At 26.6% G+C, this 22,378-nt stretch overlaps 1 protein-coding gene across 3 annotated transcripts; it reads left to right on the top strand.

The window, feature by feature from the left end:
* Nucleotides 1-8,537: 8,537 nt before the first annotated feature.
* LOC129961873 (CCR4-NOT transcription complex subunit 10-like) lies at nt 8,538-20,725 on the top strand. 3 transcript variants are annotated; one of them, XM_056075499.1, is made up of 4 exons: nt 8,563-8,666; nt 10,107-10,236; nt 12,287-12,364; nt 17,950-20,725. In XM_056075499.1, exon 4 carries the CDS (start codon nt 18,002-18,004, stop codon nt 20,087-20,089), a length of 2,088 nt encoding a protein of 695 aa, XP_055931474.1. In that variant the 5' UTR covers nt 8,563-8,666; nt 10,107-10,236; nt 12,287-12,364; nt 17,950-18,001; the 3' UTR covers nt 20,090-20,725. The 3 variants fall into 3 exon arrangements, with proteins under 3 accessions (XP_055931467.1, XP_055931474.1, XP_055931482.1); XM_056075507.1 differs by having other exon boundaries at nt 8,612-8,666; nt 10,136-10,236; XM_056075492.1 differs by lacking the exon at nt 10,107-10,236 and having other exon boundaries at nt 8,538-8,666.
* Nucleotides 20,726-22,378: the final 1,653 nt, after the last annotated feature.

Below are 22,378 nucleotides of genomic sequence, written 5' to 3'. Positions count from 1 at the left end.
TTGAAACTGAAAAATCCAATCCAAAAAGCAATAATCGACTTAAACCTGTAAATTAATTTTTCAGATAGTGAATTCGACTTAATATCCAGAACTATATCAGCTCTACTTCCAATAAAACTGAATATTGAGGCATTATGTCGGAGAGATTCTAATTTATTAACAGCTAATGCAACAATAAATTTCATGTTGCAGTCACTGAAAGAAGAGCACACATCACTATTTGAAGAATTATATATAACATAGAAAAATCGCTCAGAAGAAAGGCATACCGAAATAGAAAATTAGAATAAATTTTCTTAAAATTTTTTTCCCACAAACCTATCCACATTCAGAATTCGGTTCAATTATCGAAGATTATGATGTCACTACTGTCGATAGTGAAAAGGATTGTCTCTTGAACAAAAATTAGAATTAGCGATAAATAAAAAAATTTCAACGAACCAAAATACAATACAGAAATCAGCTATACCCAAAACCATCCGAAGAGAAATCGATTATTTGAAGATGAGGGATTTAGAGGTAAACATTTGGAAAAAGTATATCGCGCATTGCTAACAGTACCATCAACTAGCGTAGATGCCGAAAGAGCGTTTTCGACGGCTGGTAATTTTTACACAAAATTACGTTTCAGGCTTAATGACATTACAACTGATGCATTATGCTTTTTAAGATCACATTTCAAAAATTTGTAATAGTACCACAGACTGAATAGTGATATCTACACTTTTTTTGGGATTTAAATAAATAAGATGTTTCTTTACTTTTTTGTGATTATATATTGTTATAATTTATGTTACAAATTATTTTTTGTGATATTTACACTCTCTAACAAAACTGGCAAATAAAACAAAGAAACACCGGGGTTTTCTTTCTTTTTCTAAAATTTCTAATACCGGTATTAAGATTTAAAAAATACCGAATACCGTTATTGGAATTTTGGTCCGGTATTGCAATCCCTAATCCCGGCCTCCTATAAAATCCTTACACCTGCTAATGAAATCAGTTCTTAGAAGTGATATTTGAAAAAGATAACATGAAAATAATCATAGTATCCGTATATGTATTTACAGTCTTTCTAGAAAAAAAACACATAGATGATAAATATGCTCTATTTTTTATACAAACTTATCTATATGCACTTATAATTCGCAGAATTTTATCTTATCCTTTAGGCACCATCAAGATCCGTCTTCTTGGTCATTTTTTGCAGCCTTTACAATCGAGTCTTCATCTATTGTTATAGAAAATGATTTTCAATTTGGTCAAAACAAAAATATAAATAACAATTCTAATATGCCTTTGTTATTATTATTCTATAACGTTTTAATTAGTTTTCATAATATATGTAAAAACATATTTATATAATGCTCATCATATGTAAATATATATTCTCACACAAATGGAAAAATTGTGTATAGATTTTAGTAAACATAAAGAAAAATATATCTAATGTAGTAAAAAGTAAAGCCATTTAGATAATTTAAATAATCATGAATTATTATTCCTTTAAAAATCGAAACACTTCATAATTCGAACAGTTTAATATTATAAAAAAATGATCCGAAAATTCAAGATAATGAACAAAAATACGAATCCATTGCTAGAAAATAAATAGAAATTTCTTTTTTAATATTTGTGAGACTCCAAAATTATCGATGATGTACTATTCTAAACTAACTAATTAATATAATCACTACGTATAATGTAGATAAAGGAATGTGTATGAAATTTTATTAGATAAGCCGTTTAGCCTCAAACTACCAAATATGGTACAGATATACTTTGGAAGGTGGGAATGTGCATTTCTGAGCAATTTTTGAGGAGAAATTTTACTCAATTAAATTTCAGCGAAATTTTGGTGTTTTTCCACAATGACTTATGAAAATATTACAACACAAAACTTATGTTTACATCACCTTAACATTCAAAAAAGTATATTTTCAATGATACAATATTTGCCGTTTAAATCTTTATCTAATTCTAAACAATTTTTTTAAAAATATTTTAAATATATTTTTGAAGAATATATTTCATGTAAAATAAAATAAAATAAAATTTATTCTACACTAACATATTATTCTTGCATGATAAAAATTAACTTTAATCAACAGGTTGCCATTACATTGTCAAGTGTTCAAATTAAAAGATTAAGTTTCCTCTTGTTACAAATTAAAATTTGAAAACAATAACTTTCAACTATATGAAATGAAATAAATATTAAATATATTTTCTCAAAAAAGGGATTCAAGAAAAAGTTTGTTTTGAATTTTCAATGCTTTATTAATTTAATAATTTTATTATGTTATTTATTTATTTTTTTACTGTTTTATGAATTTAATATTTCTGTTTTATTTAAAGCAAGCACTGTTTTCATATACAGTATTTCCACTCTAATGGATTCCCAATTGCTAATTATTTTTAACAATTAGTATTAAGCATATACATAGAAAATTAGTCTAACTGAAATGAATATTCATTCAATAGCCTTTCAGTTCATGGATAACATTTGCTACAGAAATTGAAATCTTCATAATTTGAAAAATTCATATAAGGTTCAGTAAGAGGTTTCCCCAAATGTTTATCCATATTTTATAATACAAGTCCAACGTCTCTCATACCTATTAAAAATTGCATACTAACAAGGCGATGAACACAACAGTCATTTCTTTGAATTATCTGGTGTATAACGTTCTTGAGATCGTTAGAGAGATAGCATGAATATGAGATAAGGTAAAAAAGATGTTTGGAACCATAAATACATGAAAGTTTTAATATTAAACCACACATGTAAGTGGTAGTTTTATCTCTTCTTGTCTATTTGATGGATTTGGTTGATTTGCCTCTTTCTGTAAAGAGCACTGTTGTTCTTCAGCGTTGTCATTGTTGCCAGTAATCGTTTCTGATGCAGTAGTATTTTTTGTCAATTCTTGATTAAACTTAACTGTTATCTGTAGTTCTTTACTCTTTCTTGCTTCTTTCTTCCACAAAGCTCTGGCGGTAACAATATCAATATTGCCTATAACCCTTTTCCTGTTAGAGCGTTGATCGTTTAGAACTTTTTATTCCATAACTGGCACTTTTTCCTTTATACAAGTCATCAATATCAAATAAATGTCTAGCTTCTTCTCTAAATTTTGTGAGGTTGAAATCAAACTTACCTGAACATTTTCTGCTTTTAGACATTAATAAATTACTGTATTTAGCATGATAAGCTTTTATCGTTTGCGAAATTTTTTTGCTAAAAGCAACTGGAATAGAAGATCTTTATCATATTTGTTCCATTATGGGAACTACAGTGTCATATATTTCGCTTACAAAAGGATCCTTCTCTGAAGCAATTTTGAAATGTGTTATATAAAAATAGCAGTAGATTCGTCAGTAGTCACTTTGAGCCAGACAGATGAAAACTAATATACAGTCTTTAGACAAAATTTGCAGATTTCTATTAAATTTTGTGTAAAATCTGTTCAAAAGAAATCTGTCTGTCCAGATGTCCTAACATAAGCTTACGCGATAACTATATACAAAACGAAGAGAGCTAGATAGATAAAATTCAGGACAAAGATTTAACATTTATAGTGCAGAATTTAGTATTTTTACTGAATCTATCGTGTGATATTTGGCGAGTTATTTGGCGATTAATCTCTGGCATGCGTTAATAGTATCCAAAAATCGAATCAGTGTTTTAGACACGTTTCTCCCAACCGAATGAAACCAAACTTTGCCACAAAACAACACTCGTAGTCTAAAATTCCATATCAAATTTGATATATTTAAGTCATCACGTTTCTGAATGGAGTTTACATGTTTCTTAAACTGCAGACCGACAGATAGTCAGCCCGTAGTTGTATTTAGCTCAAAATTTGACAAGTATTTACAGTATTATGTTAAATTTGTGTACCGAATTTTATCTATTTAACTCTTCTTGTTTTATCGTGTTAATTTATATTCATGCAGCCATATATACTGACTTCCTCTGAACAGATATTACTCAAAATTTGATAGAAATGTGTAAGGACCGTATATCAAATTTCAATCATCTAGCTCAAAGAGTTTTTGAGTTATCATTGTCCAGACAGACCGGCGGATATTTTCCAAAAATGCCGTTGCTTCTTTTTTTATCTCAGTAATATGTGAAACGTGGAGATTCATCAAAATAAAGAAATTTGAATTTTTTTTAGGTTTACTATACTTTCTCTACGTATACGAAAAAGTAAAAAACGTGCTTAACAACGAGTTCCGAAAAAGCCCTTTTCTTACAAGCTGTTTATCGTCATCTCTGCAGATTTCTTTCATCTCTCTTCTGAGCATCAATAGTATATTCTTCTAAAAGTTCCAGAAAATGAGTGGAGTTAATCACATGATAAAATGGGGAATGTGGCGAAACAAGGAGAATAAAGAGGCTAATTCAAAGAAATTCTAATTCTTTTAATAAAAGGATATGAAATTAAATTTTGAACATTTTTCATTATTTTCCGAAAAAGGTATGAAACTACTGTTTGCTTGATTTCGCTATTGTTTGGTTAATTCATTTTGGTTAATGATTAACTTATTTTTTTAATTTAACAGAAGGAAATTATTTTCTCCGTATTTTATAAAAGATTTATATGCGTTGCATTGATAGTTCTCTTCATTTATTTATTTATTTTTACTCCTGTTTCAAAGTATTTTTTCAAATATTTTATAGAAGTGTCCAATTTTTATTCATAAGAAACTTAAAATATCAGACTATGTTTGATTGGCTCGGTTGATCCACGAACTATTACAATTTGAAATTTTTTCATAAAAGCCATAAATTTCAAATAAATAATAGTAAATGATAGAAAAATTTTATAATAGGTAAAAAAAAAAAAAATGCTTTGATAGGAGGAAGTTGAATTAGAGACATAGTTGCTCATTTTTTTAAATTATAGAAAGTTCTCTTGTACTCTTTAATATTTTTAACCCTTTTCGGCACAGTGTTTCGCTACATGGAATACTTAAATTCACTCGCTTCTAAAATTGTTAATTTCAACTATAAATAGAAAAAAAATATGTTTAAGATTCACTTTTAATCTTGTTTTTTAATGATAGATAAAAATTTTAATCAAACTGATCTATAATTTTCAGCTATAGCACGTTATGTAAAAGCCTATTTTTTCAAAGAATTTGGTGCATTTTTTTTCTGTTAAAAAATAATTAATAGAAAAATAATTTCAATGTTATTTTGTTGGTTGTATCTTAAATTATTCATCTTTTTTTTTTTTTTTTTTTTTTTTTTTTTTTTTTTTTTTTTTTTTTTACAGATAGCATACGTATAATCATTGGATAAAATTAGGTGAACACTGTGCCGATAGTGTTATTCAGTGGAAAGCTGTGCCAAAAAGAGAACGTCTGTGTCTTCATTTCTTGTTCTTCTCCCTTTTTCGTGGAAAACAAACTCAATTCAAGGAATAGTGTTTGGGAGGATCAGAATTCTTGGAAATGGCAAACACAGGCTATAAATCCATTTTTTTTTTTTTTTTTTAATCACTAGCTTTGGTCATCTCCGTGCAGCTGAAAGTAATTACAGCTGCACGGAGTTTCTTACTCTTTATTTTTTGAGTTTTGATAACGTTCGTTTTATACAATAATATAAATATTTTTAATTATATGTATATGTATATATTTTAAATATTATTCTATTTTCTATTTTAAATATAATTATAGATTTTTTTGTAAATTAATTGTATTGAAATTGGAGCGGAGAGATCAACTAATTTTTCCGAAATATCAAAACCGCTTCAGAAAGTGTCCTCAAATAGCGAATCTGAGCATGCTTCCTTATGGTGTACTTTCGATCCTGCTAAAACTACTACAAAATTATAACGTATTGTTTTTTTTAATTCAAATTCTAGATATTTTTCTCACTTTCGTGCTTTACTGCAATGCTCCTTTAGTCACACTTTCCAATGCTCTAACGGCGCAGTTTTACAGGTGAGGGAACACCCCCAAAATCAAAACAATAAGAACAATCTTCACGAAATTTAACCTCTTTACTCCTAAGGGCCTAAATGTGTTATCTATATATATGTGTATATATATTTTTGTTTGAGTTTAAGAATTTTTGGTACTGCGCCACAAAGGATTAAAATATTAATTCGTCAATAAAACTCAAAAAGCCTTTTGCTTTATTTCTTTTTTCAAAAAAAGATAATACAGCGAATACTGCTTAATGTAATCGCGACTAAAATTAACATTCACTTTCTGTTATCAAAATCTTCTGGCCCCGAACTAACGTATTAGAATGTACAAAAAATATCCATTTAGTATGATCACAATATCGTTTATTGTTATCAGTTTTGAAATTGAAAATTGAACGATCTATCGTTTTCAACAAGCGATCGAAATTCGTCGAAATCTTTGTTCCTTTTGTAAGAACACATCTGCCCCCATGCAATGGGACTGTAAAAAAGCTTGTTTCTTCTGTAAAAAAGTAATCTGGATTGCAGAAATCTGTTAATCAGGTATATACTGCTTCATGCGACTGCATTACAATAGTAAAATGGATTTTTAAAAAAGATGGGGAATAGCTGGTTTTGAGTGCTAAAGACAAAGTTGAAATCCTTAAAAGGTATGGAAGTTTACCTGAAATAACTTATAGCGCAATTGAAATTGTCAAAGCATCTTTGTCAAAATTTGACTAATCATTAACTTTTTTTTTTTTTTTTTTAGAAAGACCAAACATTGATGATTCCAATGAGAACAAATGCACTAAAGAAAATCCTCCAAAAAATCAAATGTTTGATATTTCAAAAGGAGGTCTGCAGCATGCTTGAATAAGTTTTAGAAAACAATTCAAGTACAAACTGTGTATGATTGAACTGTTAAGGAATATTTGATGTTAAGTAACAATTGAGGAATTTTTTAGCTTTTATTTTTGAAATAAACTGTTGATAGTCCTAAAACGTTATTTTCCTCTTTCCTTTGATCTGATAAAAATATAGTTGATCTTACCCAATTCATTTATTGTTATCAAGCGATTAATATTATCAAAAATTTAAGTCCCGAAGTGGTCATATTAAGAGGTAGCTATTATATATCAATATACAACGAATGTCAAATAAAGCTCATTAATTAAAACTCTTTTTAAAAATCTATAATTCTCAAAAATTAATTTTGTAAGAATGCCATTTTTATTGGCTTTCAAACATTTATTTAACTTAAATAAATCAATAAATTTTCAATTACTAATCAATGCATTAGGTATATTTTTTTCAGTTTCATCCTTTGAGAAAAAAAAAAAAAAAAGAAAAAAAAAAGCGAGAAAAAATTGAATAAGAATTTACCTTAAAAATATATTCAGTTTTTCTGTAGGAAAAATTTAAACATCAAACATGCAATTCCTTTCCAAATCTTGAAATGCATTGCTCTATAATTTCTTACTGTGGCGTAAGAGAAAATAAAAAGTTCTGGATAGTTTAATAAAAACCAGAGAGAGTGGTCACTCGAGAGAGAGAGAGAGATTAGCAGCAGTTAGTAAACAAATTGACGCCATTCTGACCATCCACAGAAAGGGAACTATCCTTCCTTCCTCTGGGTTTTACAAAATATTGCGCTTTTTAATTAATGAAGAAATTTCTTTATTTATAAAATAAATCAAACTCAAAAACTGTAACTGGTTTGGAAAATAATTTTTTAAGTTTCTTTTTACAAACTTCCTTAATTTCCTTCAATAGCAAATATATGGACTCAAGCAAAAAATTTCTCTTTTGTTTCGAATTACATTACCAATAAGAAACTGTAAAGAATTAGTTTAATAAAAATTAAAAAAATTCTCTTCGGAATTAGGTTTAATAATCTCATGCATCTTTATATGAAACAGAATTCCTTAAATGATGTTATTGCTATATTCTTCCAAATTTACAATACTTTATAGTCCAGTGCATAATAATCCAAATGGTCAACCGAAAGGATTCGGGTTCGGAGCACAAATGCGTAGAAACTATATAATAAGAGAACAGTGTATAATTAACAAGATTCCTATGCAAATGATTAAAGCTCAAATTCTTTTCGTGTAAAAAAATAAAATTCTTGCCTTTTACGCTTTTTTAATATTAGAAAAATTCGATATTAATTTGCAAATTTCATGATATTATACGGTATTGGGCTACTCGGGCAGAAAAAGTGAAAATCAGAAGATAAATTAAGGCATAAGAAGTTACCAACTTAGATTTCAAGGAAAGTTGAAAATAGCTAAAAAAAAACTCTTGTTATAGTTTTTTAATAATTAAGTATATTATTATTCTTGAATGCTTCTTTGGATAAAAATTCATTAAATAATGTCTTTTCGGTTTTATTCAAAGACCTTCCTCTCAACATCATCATTTTTTGAATTCAAGTTAATATCTAACCAAATCTGCAGAGTAATTCACTGCTATATGTTATCTTCCTTTACCGTTCTACTCAAAAAAAAAAAAAAAGAAGAAGAAGAAGAAAGAAAAGAAAAGAAAAGCAGACATAAATTTATTTAACCGCTGTCACGTGATAACTTCATAGTCTCGTTTTTAAATTAAATAGTTGTAGGTTGATTTTCCGCAACAGCCAGATTCGAAAAATTTTCATTCTTGAACGTTGTTTTAACGTCGGTTTGTAAACGAATCTTTCTCTTCTCGTGCTTGGTGATCGCATTTTTTCGAAGACTGAAGGTAATGTAGAAAATTTTTGACAGAATTTTATTTTTATTGTATTTGTAAATAAAAGAAATTTAAGCCATAAAACTTACCAACCATTTTTAAAAACATTTAATTAGTTGAAAGATCTGAATGTATTAAATAATTTTATCTTAAATTATTATTAAATGGCTTTACTTAATTATCGTACCGGGTTGTAATTTTTCAAAACAATTATTTTTCTCAAATTTTCAGCAAAAATACTTTTTTGGTTTCAATAAAAATATATATTTATTCTGTTTTATAAGGAATGTTTTATATTTTCCTTTAAATATGAAGCTAATATGGAATTTCTGTCTTACTTACATTTATTATGTCTCTCGAATTGGTAAAACTATATTAAGTTGTTAATTATTATGAACATTTCTTAGTGAGATTTAATATTGTAATTTAAACTAATTTTTCATGGCAAGCAAAACAAGTATTATAATAATCTGCATGAAACAAATGAGTGTAATTTATGTAGATATTCTCATTTTAAGCAAATGTGTAGCGCTTACCATTGCATGTTTACAATCTGATGATAATAGTTAGCAATAGTGCGTATTTAATATCATTATGTGCAACATGATATTTCCAGATTTGTGGATTCTTACTGTAATTTGTATGGCATTTGTTATTGTTTTTATGACATTTGTATTTATAACATGTCTTTATGAGACTTTCTAAACGAAACTAAGTTTTATATATTCATTGATCTTAATAGAAATATAATATTCTATAGTCACATTTTAGGATTCTAATGTATTTTTACAATTGATAATTACTGATATATTTTCATAAACAAATAATTGATTCCTTCTTTGATATTAAATAAGTAAATTTTTTCAGAATGTATTAGTTTTGCTCTCGAATGTCAGTTTTATGCATTTGCCATTCACAAAATTAATGTACATTTAATATAAATTTTAATCAAATGCAGATCTAGGGAATGTTCAAAGTGAAAGGCATTACAAATACAAAACATTGTTTTATTTTGTGGATTTTAAAACCTAGGCTGCTGAAAAATGCTTTTTCTAAAAAGGTATATCCAAAAGTGTTTTTTGCTTTTTTTTTCAATGTTTTTGGTTCTAGAAAAAGGTGAATGTCATATAATCATGTAAAAAAGGAAGATCCTTCCTTTCATAACATATATTCTTATATAGTAAATAGTGCTTTTTATAATGATTCTTTCACGCCAATTAGAGTGTTGTAGTATAGTTGAAAATTAGCCATTTGCTGAAACTTTTGTTGACAAGATAATGAAACTTTTTATTTTATTCATCAAAAAATTTTCATATTCTCCATATTTATATTTGAGGTAATAAATTTTTATGGAAAAAAGAGTTAGACCTAAGTTAATGACCCTCTTATACATAGATACATGATGTTTAGAAATAGAAGTTTTAATTTTTAAGCTGTTTTTTAAACATATAGATATATACTGTAAATTCGGCATTTTTAAGAAATTCATTGTGCTAAAGCAACTTTCAAAGACAAAGCAGTCGACTGTATTTTGTTGAAGAAATATATTGGCAGAGATATCAATAAGTCATTCAAGATATGTGTAAGTTGATTTCAACTATATATTAAATTTATTATTATTTTAAACAATTAACATATTTTTGAATATAAGCTTATCTGTATATAAACTAAGAATGCAGTATCAAATCATTATAAAGTGCCAACAGCAATAATTTTAACTTTGGTAGCTTATTCTGAAGCTAACACATTTTTTTTTAACTATTTATTTGCTGTCTTATATATGTGTTAGTCTCATATTATTTGCCATTCTATTTTTTGGCTGAAGGAAGGATGTTCTTTCAAAACAAATTTTAAATTACAAATTATTGCATCTGAGGCAATTCTAATAGCATGGCTATTCCATATTTTCCCCATAAATTCTTTGATGTAACAAAATCAACAAATATAACAACAAATGTAACAAATATAATAAGTTAATTTTGTAGTGTAAATTACTCATTTTCTTTCACTTTAATTTTTCTTAAGAAATAATTAAACAATAAAAGATAAATAGAAAAAAATTAAAAGTTTTTCATTTTGCATATTCAGCAATTATCACTTACAAATAGCTAACGAAAATGTATCTATATTTTTTATGAAATTACAGTATCCATATATAAACTGATCTCTGTATTTTAGTTTTAGGAAAAATTCTTGACTTATACATGGAATTATGCATCATATTTATTTAATGTATGAACGAGTTTAAGGAATTAAAAAATAAATATTGTTAAAATTATAATATATGAATCAAAGAAAACATGTTTTAATTTTGAACAAAGAAGTAAAATTATTTTAAAATACAAACTTTTTGAATATCTGGTCAAATAAATATTTAGTTTTTTATTAATACATCATATTACATTTAAAATGTGTAGTTGTAATTTTAAATTTGATGTGAAATCTCAGTCTTTTATCATATAAATTTAATAAAAGGATTTTGCTAAGCATTTACTTATATTGACATTTTGGTTTTGCTTTAAATGAAGCAAATATATATTCAGATGCATCTCATTATTCTGAGAGAAATTACAATTTAATTGATGTTTTAACATAATGAACAATTTAAATAAAAGAAGAAAAAAAAACAGGAAAAACTATTCCAAATATATTTTTCTTTCTTTACTTTTCTGTCGACAGCAAAAATTAAGAATGATAAAGTTTTAAGCATTAGTAAATCTCTTCTGCTAATGATATTCTTCTTGCTAGATTTAAATAAATCAACAAAGGTAGTTGTTTATTTATGAGTTGATTTGAAAATTTGACATGTACTAGTAAAGATCCCAAAATTTATATTTTTCAATTATCTGTAAGAACACACTTTTTTGATGTGCAATACTAATTTGAAAATTAGAAGATTATTTGGTACTTTTCCATTATACCGGTGCAAATCTCGCCAAGCACACTTTTTGGCGACAGCACATAGACCCTGGAACAAATCACACCAAGCAAAAGATTACCTGTGGTAATATTCCATTTGGCATTGGTTGCATCATTATTGGCAACTTTATCGCCTGCACTGGTATAATGGAAAAGTACTGATTATTTATTATTTAGATAATTAAAAGATTATTAATATATTATCCATAAATAATTCCTTGCATAAATAATGATAGATATATTTTTTATTGAAATTTTTTAATTTAAATTGGCTTTGTAATTGATATTTTTGAATATAAATTGGCTTTGTAATTACAATTTTTGAATTAGTATTGAATAATTCTGATATATGTGAAATGCCAAAACATAAGATGTTTGTTTATTTATTTATTTAAAAATGCATATTTGTCTGAGGTGAGGAATTATGTGTAAAAACAAATTTATAGAATGTTATACACAAATGTTGTCAGTATTCAGTCTAAGAAATTAATTGTATTTAGTTTTTGCTGTCATTTTTTTAATTAATAATAAATGAATCTGTTGCGTAACAATACTAAAATCTTATCTTTTTTTTTTTTTAAGTTTAATGTGAGATTAATTTATTTCTTTAACTGAACCATAGATTTTTATGAATAAAAATTATATTTTTTAAAAATAAATTGTAATGAATATGATTTTGTTATAACTTATTATTTATATTGGTATTCTTTCAGTTGGAATCAGTGAAGAATAATAAGAATTTTAACAAGCAGATTGCTCTAAGGAAGAAAAGAAAGAAGACAAGAGGAAAGGTACAGGAATTTGAAATTGACTTTTTACAGTTTCGTATTATTATTATTACAAAATTTAAAACTAAAATTAAATTTTATTAATATAAATAACATATATTTATAAATTAAAATTTATTACAGTATTCTGATTTTTACAAAAATCTCCTAGCTATGAATTTAACATATAAGCTGTTTCAAAATATCAGATTTAAAATATGAAAGATTAAAATATGTAACTGAGTGTAATAACTATGGAAATTCCATAATTATTACACTATGGAATTACACAGAAATTAGGTGAAAATTATGGATATATTTCCAAAAAGTATGGAAAACTGCTCAAAACATCCTAAAGACCTTTTACCCGAATCTTGCCTCAAAGTGGTTGAGGAGGGGAGGGTAAGGAATCCTGTTCCAGCATGGATACAAAAACTGGAATTGCTGCTCATAATAAAAATGAATATTGAAATTAGTTATAATGTTAACTGAGGAATGATGACTTAAGAAAAAGCAAAAGTGATTGCTAACCAATGAAGGAAAGTTTTAAATATCTAATAAATAATGCTAATTTGTTTGATCAACAAAATTATCCTGTGTGATTTTTTTTAACATTCCACTTACATGTTTAGTTATTAATAAATTACTATAAAATAAGTTTGAAAACATTTATTTTAAAATTCTTTACAAATATCTATTCTGCAATAATTTGTTTATACTACATTATATGTAACATATTGTTAAGAAGTGCTACTGATGACTGACCAACTAATGTTGGAGGCTGTAGAGAACATACATCAAATAAAAATCTTTACTATATTTTTTAGGGTTATTACATCACAGTCTTATGTCATTGAAAAAATATTTACATATATGAAAATGCTTTTTTTTATGATGTAAGAGTTCATTTGATAGGTTATAATTTCTTCAGTTAAATGATACAAATGAAACAGAACTATTAATTTTCCATTTTACTTCAATTATTTAAAAAGAATAGCTCATAACATTATTTTAGTTTAAAAAGTATAGTGAAGCTTATAAATAATGCATAAAGATGTATAACTTAGTGCCAACAAATTATGTTTATTATTATTATTATTCATAAGGTAGAACATATATTTTCAAAGTGTGCCAAAACAGTGGAATAAATATTTGCTGCCTTAAATATAGCATTTACATATATGCATCTAGTTACTAGTTTTAATAAAAAGTTTTAATAAAAATTTTATGACCCCATAGTGTTAAATGACAATTCAAAAGGTAGATTTTTTATGTTCCTCAATGCACACACAAAATTTCATGCTCCTATTTTAACAATTTGTAGATGCATCTTTATTTCTGTATGTAAAAAAGCTAATCATAAATTTAGATAAAGCCATGTATTTTTAGAAATGCAAGTATATTAAATGCAGAAAAACTTAATATTTGACAGTTAGAGTATGTTTCAGTCATTACAACTTGAAAGAAATATGTTAATCATTCACTTTCATTGTTTGCTGTTTCACCTTAATGATGAAAGGGAGAAAAATTTAGTATCTAAGGTATATCAGAAAAGAAAATAAATACTTTATTTTGAATTATTTGCATGTTATTAAACTATCAATTTCCTTTCATTTTTTATAGATAAAAATTTTTGTATACATAGATGAATATAAGAGAAACATTTTATCAGCAATTTTAGACTATGGGTGCATATAAAAAGGTTACCTTTTTAATTTTTTTATTTCTAATGTCTGTAGAAGACAAAGTGTTTGTATACAATTGCCAACCTTATTTTAAGGGGGCGGGTTAAATGTTAAGTTAATGAGATAAAAATAATAAGGCTATCATCATATTAATTGCTTATCAGGAGATGAAATCAATGCTTTACATTCCCTAACCTTTTTTTTTTTTTTTTTGTCATTTAGCACATATTTCTTTTCTCTGATTTACATTCAGTTTTTACTTTTTATCATTGCTGTTGTTAGATATCTTTGCCTCTGATTGTATGTGTATTTTTGTATATATAAGTTGAGCTAAAGTTTAGTTATTTAGAAAGTGACTGAATTTGTTTTGAATCTAAGGCTATACAGCTAAAAGGAAACTTATGTTATTTTTGTTTCGTTAACATTAAATGTTTTAATCTTCATAGAAAAAGAATTTTCTGCAAATATTTTAAACTTTTACATATTATTTAACATTAGTGTGTGAGAAAAAATATCAAATAAAATCACAAATGCAATTTATTTACAAATATTATGGTTTAAACAAGATACTATTTGAATATTAATGTATATTGGAATTTAAAGGGGAAAACATAATTCATGCTAAAAGCATTAATATAAAATGTTTGTTCCTCAACCAAATAGTTTGGAGTAATTACTGCAGTTTTTAAGAAGCATAATTCTTGTTAAAACCTTTATGATTTAAAACTATTTTCTATATTCATTCATTTTTAATTATGTTTCTTTTAAAATCTTCAAAGCATAAACTTAGAATTTTTTTTTTTTTTTTTCAGTATTTGTTTCTAGTTATATTAGATATCTGACTATCAGTATTTTAATGTTTCTGTGTTATTTATAATCAGAAAAAATGAAATATTATTTTGTGTTGCCTCTGCTAATTAGTATAAACAAATTTATTTCCACTTTTCTTTCACTTTTTCTAATATTGCTTATATAACAATACAACTAGACTTTAAAGAAATTATTAGATAGAATACATGGAAGTACATGTAAATAGAAACTGTTTGGATAATCTAGAATTGCATGCTTATAGAATTTTATCAAAGCAATCAGGGAGAAAATTATTATTATTATTATTTTTAAGGAAGAAAAAAATTTTTAGTTATAATCGAGTTATTCATATTTGTGAACACAAAATACTTAGTTTTGTCAGAATAGTACTTATAATAATTTCATAATCGAGACTGTTTTCATACATTATTTGTAAAATCCCAAATCAATTTAACAATATTTTCAAATATATTGTTTGAAATGTGTGGCGTGAATAACTGTTGGCATAACTGTGAATTTAAACTAATACATTATATATAAATACTAATTCTTGCATAATGGTGCTTTAAATATGATAATAATATGTGTTAAGGCACATTCTTATTCATATACATATATATATATATATATGTTAATCCTTGTGTGGTTTATATTACTGCATTATAGAATAATAGAATCCTTCTTAAAGTTTTGAGTATTATGATCACCAGAAATGAAATAATATTATCTGTTTGTGATCATGAGTTTCTGTTGTAAGATCTTTTTGAAATACATATCTTGTAAAAATATCTTTAACATTAACGATAGCAATTTTTAACAACATTATCAATATGCACAACTAACAAAATATTTTATACTTTTCTGTTGTTGTTTTTTAAATTTATTTATTTATTACTTTTTTTGGAAGAGAGTATTTGGTTTTAAAAAATTTATTGTATTTAACAAAAAAAAAAAAAAGTTTCAAACAAACAAACAAAAAAAAAAGTACTTTCAAAAGCATATAAATTTTTTAAATAACTATTTCAAAATAATAAATACATGAGAGAAATTCTTTTGAACTAGCATTTAACTGAGTAATTTTATTTCTAAAATACAAATCATATTGTGATCAGTTTATTAAGAAGTTTGAATATAAATAGCATTAGCCTTTTTATGCATAAAATGAATAATATTTATAAATAAATGTTTATATATTGTTTCTAATTCAGCTTATTTAATTTATAATTCATTTAACTCAGTATAATATTTGAAATACAATTGGTATATAACAACCAGGATTTCTCAAAAAAAAAAAAAAAGTGTGTATCAAAAACATGAAATAAGTTGCTTTATTTTTTGTTGTATCCATTTAATTCATCTTTTTTGCATTCAAAAGTGTATTTGATATATCTCTGTTGGTACATTCTCTGTATTAATTAAATTTCCTTGTTTCTCAATTGAATGGAATTTATATTTAATTTTAGTTTTTAAATTACTAATTAGTTTATTAGTGTTAATTCTGTACTTTTAATATTAATAACTTGAATAAATATAGATGGCTAGAAGTGCTTATTTTGAAACAGACCATATTAGCAAAGAGGAAAGTTAATTGCATCTTTATATAAACTTATTACATGAAAGAAGTTTTGTAAAAATGCAGAGAGAAAAAACTTATTACTTTTTATGAATATTTTTCATAAAGCTGTTAAATATGAATAGTATATAAATCATTTGGGAGGGGGGGGGGATTTTTAAAAAGGTTTCTTTATATGGAAATTTTTTTTAATTCCCCATGTTTTGTGCTTCACCAGTCCAATTTTCTATCCCTCTTTCTTTTTTAATGTTGAATCAGTTTGTTATCTAGATAAGAAAATCCTACTGAATTTCTTAAGCTATGACAGTCAAATTGGATAATGTATTTTCATTGTGCACTCACTTGAATAACTAATATTGATGCTAATAATCTTTAATTTGCACTCAATGTGAGTGCTGCAACTTAGTTAAAAAAATTATTGCAACTAAGATCTTTTAAGTTCTTATCAACATTTCAAATGGCACCAGTTCAGTTTTGTTAATTTTAACAATTTTTAGAAAAATTATAATTTTCAATAGGGAATAACATATTGAGAATCAAATTAATTTCATTGTCCCATTAAATTAGCAATTCTAATATTCCTCTTCTGTTAAAACATAAGTGCAAATTTTCTTTTAATTCTTAGTGATATAAAACATTTCCTCCAACATCATCGCATGCATTTTCCCCATGTGATGATGCAAAGAAATTCCAATCTGCCATGATGCCAAAATCTTTCTAATGATTAAAGATTGAAAATTTTTATTTATTTTTGCATTGTGATGCTACAATGTGAGAAAGATAATTATATTTCTCGGGCATATTAGACAAGTTCTGTTTAAGAATGTCGATAATTAGACATTGAAACAAATAATGACCACTGTATCATGTGCCATAAAATCAGAAATGATAATTAAAGGCAGGTTTTGGATTTCTTTATCATAGTACATCACAAATGGATGTATTGTTGCTTGAGCATTATTCCAAAGAAAGCCCTGTGCAGCATTTTGAAGTACAAATGCATAATGTTATGCAGAATCACAAAGTTTGATTTTGAGATAATTTTTTTTAATGTCGTAAATACAATGTCTGTTATGTACCAATAAAAGAATGTCTTAAAAGTTTCAGAAAATTCTGAAATAAATTATCCCAAAACTCATTTTTGTATTTAACAACAGTTTCCAGGACAAACTTGTTATCAGTCATTCATTGTTTGAAACTCACTTGCTCTATCTATTAAATTCAAAGGCATCCTCAAATTGACCCTTCAAACTATCAATTCCTGGGCAATTAATACAATTTGTGGAATGATGATGATGTTATTTTACAAATTATGCTTCTTGTCATGTTTTAATGGGCAGCTCACCATTTGTCACTTCTGGTATTTTACATTGAACCATCATCAATTTGCCATTCCAACATATTGTGAAAACATACACAAAATATCCCATCGGATTAATAAGGCCTTATTTACATTTCTGATAAAGAACTGTGATTGATTATGTATTGTATATTACTCTGCATGCATGCATATTGTTTTTAATAGATTGTTTTCTTTGCAGGTTTATTAATTCACTTTGTGTAAGAATAAGAAGTTAATATTGGAACAGCATCATGTGTGACGAAGAAGGTGATTCAAGAAAATATTCATTGTCTGATAATTCATCTTTTCAATCTGTTCCTGATGCAGATAGAGAAATGGCTGCCCAAGCTTTTCATGAATTTGAAAAGCAAAAATATGATGAGTGCTTAAGCGTACTGAAAAAACTTTTATCTAAGAGGCCCCAAGATGTGAAAGTTCTTCATAACTGTGCTGTTGTTGAATATTTTCTTTCAGGCTGTAAGAAAACTGAAAAATTTAAGAAAAAAATGGCTGAAGTTTGCAGACATGTTCATATTGATTTGCAAGATCTTGAAACTATAGATGATGTTGACAATTGTATTGTGTTGTATAATCAGTCAGTAGTTTTATATCACCTACATCAATATCATGCAGCAATAAATATTTTAGATAAAGTATACCAGTTTATTGAGCCCTTGGAAGAAACACTGGCTAGAAATATTTGTTTCTTATTGATTGAATGCTATCTTGCAATATATCAGCCAAAAAAAGCACTGTGCGTGATTGGATTTTTAGAATCTGTATTATTTGCTGATAAAAACTGTAACAAATCTAACCAGAAGGAAAAAGAAGAAAATGATAATTGTATATCAGACACATTGAGACGTAAATTACAACTGTGCAAAGCTAGATCTTATGCTATGATGAAAACAGCAAAAGCATGTAAGCGAGAAATCAAGAATTTATTATCTTCTGGTTCCAACATTCCTAATATTCCAGCATATTATTTAAAATGTCAACTAGAATATCAAAGAGGAAATTATAAGAAAGCATTAAAATTATTAAATACTGTATCACTACCTGATGATATTTCTAAATATTTTAAAGAAACAGGTGATTGCTTACCATCTATTTTTTATAATAATGTGGGTTGTATTCATTTCTATATGGGGAAACCAAATCTAGGACATTTCTATACTGAACGGGCTTTGAAGGAATTTGAGAATGAAATAGCAAAATTGACTGATTCTAATGATAGTAAAAGTCCTCGACCTCTTTATGTCATGAGTATTTCCACCAAGCATCAACTAATGTACAACCTAGGTATGCAGTATTTACAGGCCAAGAAATTTCACAAAGCTTTTTCTTGTTTTGTTGAAGTAGTAAAATCATACCATTCTAATCCTAGGCTTTGGCTTCGAATAGCAGAATGCTGCATTCACATCAACAAGCCAAATTGTATGGACGAATATGCTGAAGTGAAAAAGAAACCTTTCATAAAATCTATAGTTGGTGCTGGACCTCACCAGAAAATCATAATGAATTCTTCAGCACTTGAAAAAGAGTCCAGTGAAGATTCAAAAAACTCTTCAATGTTTGAATCTCCATCATTACAGTTTGCAATGTTTTGTTTAAAGAATGCTCTTTATCTTGTCAGAGAACATAATTATTCCACTGGTGATTCAGATACTAATATTCAAACAGCTTCTGAGGAAAATGAAAGTTCTACTTCAGAGGAAAACAACACTTTATCTGTTTTACCATCAAATTACCTTCAAGGTGCTGAAATCTTTAGTCTTCGGAATTCTATTCTTATTTCTTGTTCATATGTAGCTCTAAGCCTAGGTGAAGTTTTGCTTGCTCATGAATATGCGAAAACTTTATTATCACAACCTCGTATTTCTGCTGCTCACAAATTCTTGGCACATCAATATGCCGGTGAAGCTCTCTTAATCATGGACAGAATCACAGAAGCAGTAGAACATTTGAATTTCCAGTGTGCAAATGAAATAGAATTAGCATTCCCTGTTAGTTCTTCTGAAGTTTCTTTAAAACATCAAATGAGGTTTGATTCAAAATTGAATGAAAAGAACGATGATGGCAGCCGACCTGTAGGTAACATTCCCAACTGGCTCCCTACTACAATATCATCAGCAAAGTTTGTTACTCAGTATAACTTGGCAGTGGCATATGCATGTAGAGAAGAATGGAACAAGGCTATGGAATGCTTAAATCAAATGAATCCAAATGGTTCAGTACCTGTAGAAGCTCTGTCATTGTTAATTTATGTGGAATCTCATGCTTCTGTGAATGATATCAAATCCACTATCCAAAAATATGTGCATCCTGGTACTGCATAAAAAATTAGATATTCATGGAATTGTTTATTTGATTTGATTGTGTTAAATAATAACAAATTGACAAAAGTATTCTTCTGAAAAATTAAATATTAAGTATTATAACTGTCATTATCTTGGCCTCTCATTATAATTTTAACAAACTGTTTTTAAAACAGAAGTGAATAAAAATGTTTGCTGAATAATTATCAATGGAAAATAAAATTTAATTGATATTAGTCACAAATGTTTATAAATTATTTTATGAAATCCTGTAATTGCATCTGATACAGTTTTATAAATATTTTAATGCAGTATTTATATTTACTAAAAATGAATCTGATAATGAATTGCCAGTCTGTAATTCATTTGTTCTTTTGAGATAAATTTTAGCTGTGGAAAGTTTTTATCTACTATACTGTAATTTTTGAAACTGTTGACTACTTGAAACCCATTTCATTGATAGTTATTTTTGCAAAGGCCATTGATTGGACTATGATCCTTTAATAATTTTTATATTGAGCTGATTGGAATTAATTATTTGTTGGGTATTATATAAAAACATTCTTAGTTCACTTGATGTATAAGCAAATTCTGGTTATTTCCTTAATTATTCCTTGTTTCAAATTCATTTTGTTATTTATTATTTTTTATATATCTGTTGAGCAGTCATCTAATAAAATGTTTCATAAAAATTTCTTTGACTTTCTTCATTTCTGTTTCTACATTTGCTTTTGTGGAAATAATTTTTCAGCACTTTTTCATGTAATACAAATGCTCACTTTCTCATAAAAATAACGGATGCAAAATCATTGCTTCAAAACTTCATTGGTTAGCATGAAACTCATTTCTAAAATTAACATTTGAAATATTTAAGTTTTGTGATTTTAGTTTGTTAATATATTGCAGGATTATATTTGGAAAATGGGATATATGGAAAAGATAGAATAAAACATTTTGTTTAATGCAGATTGGAAGAAAAAAAAAATGTGAATTGCTGAGAATTAGCAAAATTAACTTAGAAATGTAACAAATTATAGAATAATTTGTTAAACAGACATGCATTAGGATCTACACACATTGTAGATTATACTTAGTGATGTTCCAAAAGATTCTAAGCTTCATTTAATTTTCAAGAAATTTTGAAAGGGCTTCACTTACCACATGTTCTGAATATCTATTTTGTAGAAGGGGGGTATGCAAAACTTAAGACTGTGTAGATTAGTTTGAGATGTCTGATCTCTTTACATTGGTTCTAAAAGTAAATTTAGAAATGAATTTTAGATAGTTAATTATATAATTATTCTTTTTGTTGTAGAAAATTGAAATTTTGCAAAACAGTTCTTATTTTTAATAATGCTCTTAGTGTGTGATATGATGTTTTATAACCTACAAAGAGGATTGAAGTTATTTTCTACTTTGGGCAATTACCTACTACAACCTAGAATATTTCTATTGTAAGCTCTTAAGTCATGTAGTTAAATTATTTATAGATTGGATGGAGGGGGGGGGGGTGATGTTCTGAACTTTTTTCATAGCTGCAAAATTTAATTTATTCTAAATATAAAGAAAATTAAAAATTGTTTATTCTAATCTCCTAGTAGAAACAACGGGGATTTTTAAAAAAATTTCCCCTGGAAAATCATATTTATGAACTTTTATTGATATGTTAATTAAATAATTTATTAAAATGTGATTAATTTCATATGATTAATGTTAATATATTATTTATGTGACATTCTTTTGAAACATTCTGTTATATTACTTCCTTATAATGAATATTGCAAGTCTCAGTATTTGCCAATGACTAAAATTTTTCACTTAGAACACTTTCACTATTTTTTTATTTTCTGAAATTTACAAAGTAAATCCAGCAGAGGACGGCATAAATTTTCTTCCACTGATATAGTTATGACAAATTCAGTCAATTATAACCTTATTCAAGCTATTGATGATAAGCATCTTCGATGCTTTTATTAAATCTTGCAATACCAAAATTTTCTCATACAGGTTACATACCTAAAAGTGGCAGGTATTTATGATATACCAAAGTTTAAACATTAAACTTCAGAGCAGCCTTAATTTGTTAATGTTGTATCATAGGAGGATCTTTGGAATTCTAAAGGACAAGGATTTGTTATTTCCCCCAAATAAAAAGATTAATGTATTTTTATGTTAGAAAATTTTTGTCTTTTATGTTTCCTCAAAAAAATAGAAATATGTACCCTGGTGAAAGAATTGGGGATATTTTTTTATCATTATTTGTTTATTTTCCTGAAGTATTTCCTCAAAAATGAGAGTGCTAAAATCAGC

The sequence above is a fragment of the Argiope bruennichi genome, chromosome 1, assembly GCF_947563725.1.
Source record: "Argiope bruennichi chromosome 1, qqArgBrue1.1, whole genome shotgun sequence".
Classification (NCBI taxonomy): domain Eukaryota; kingdom Metazoa; phylum Arthropoda; class Arachnida; order Araneae; family Araneidae; genus Argiope; species Argiope bruennichi.
This window is presented reverse-complemented; position numbering and strand designations above follow the sequence as displayed.

Bases quoted from the DNA above. Each gene is read 5' to 3' on its own strand.
- LOC129961873 (XM_056075492.1), top strand. From the start codon at position 18,002: ATGTGTGACGAAGAAGGTGATTCAAGAAAATATTCATTGTCTGATAAT.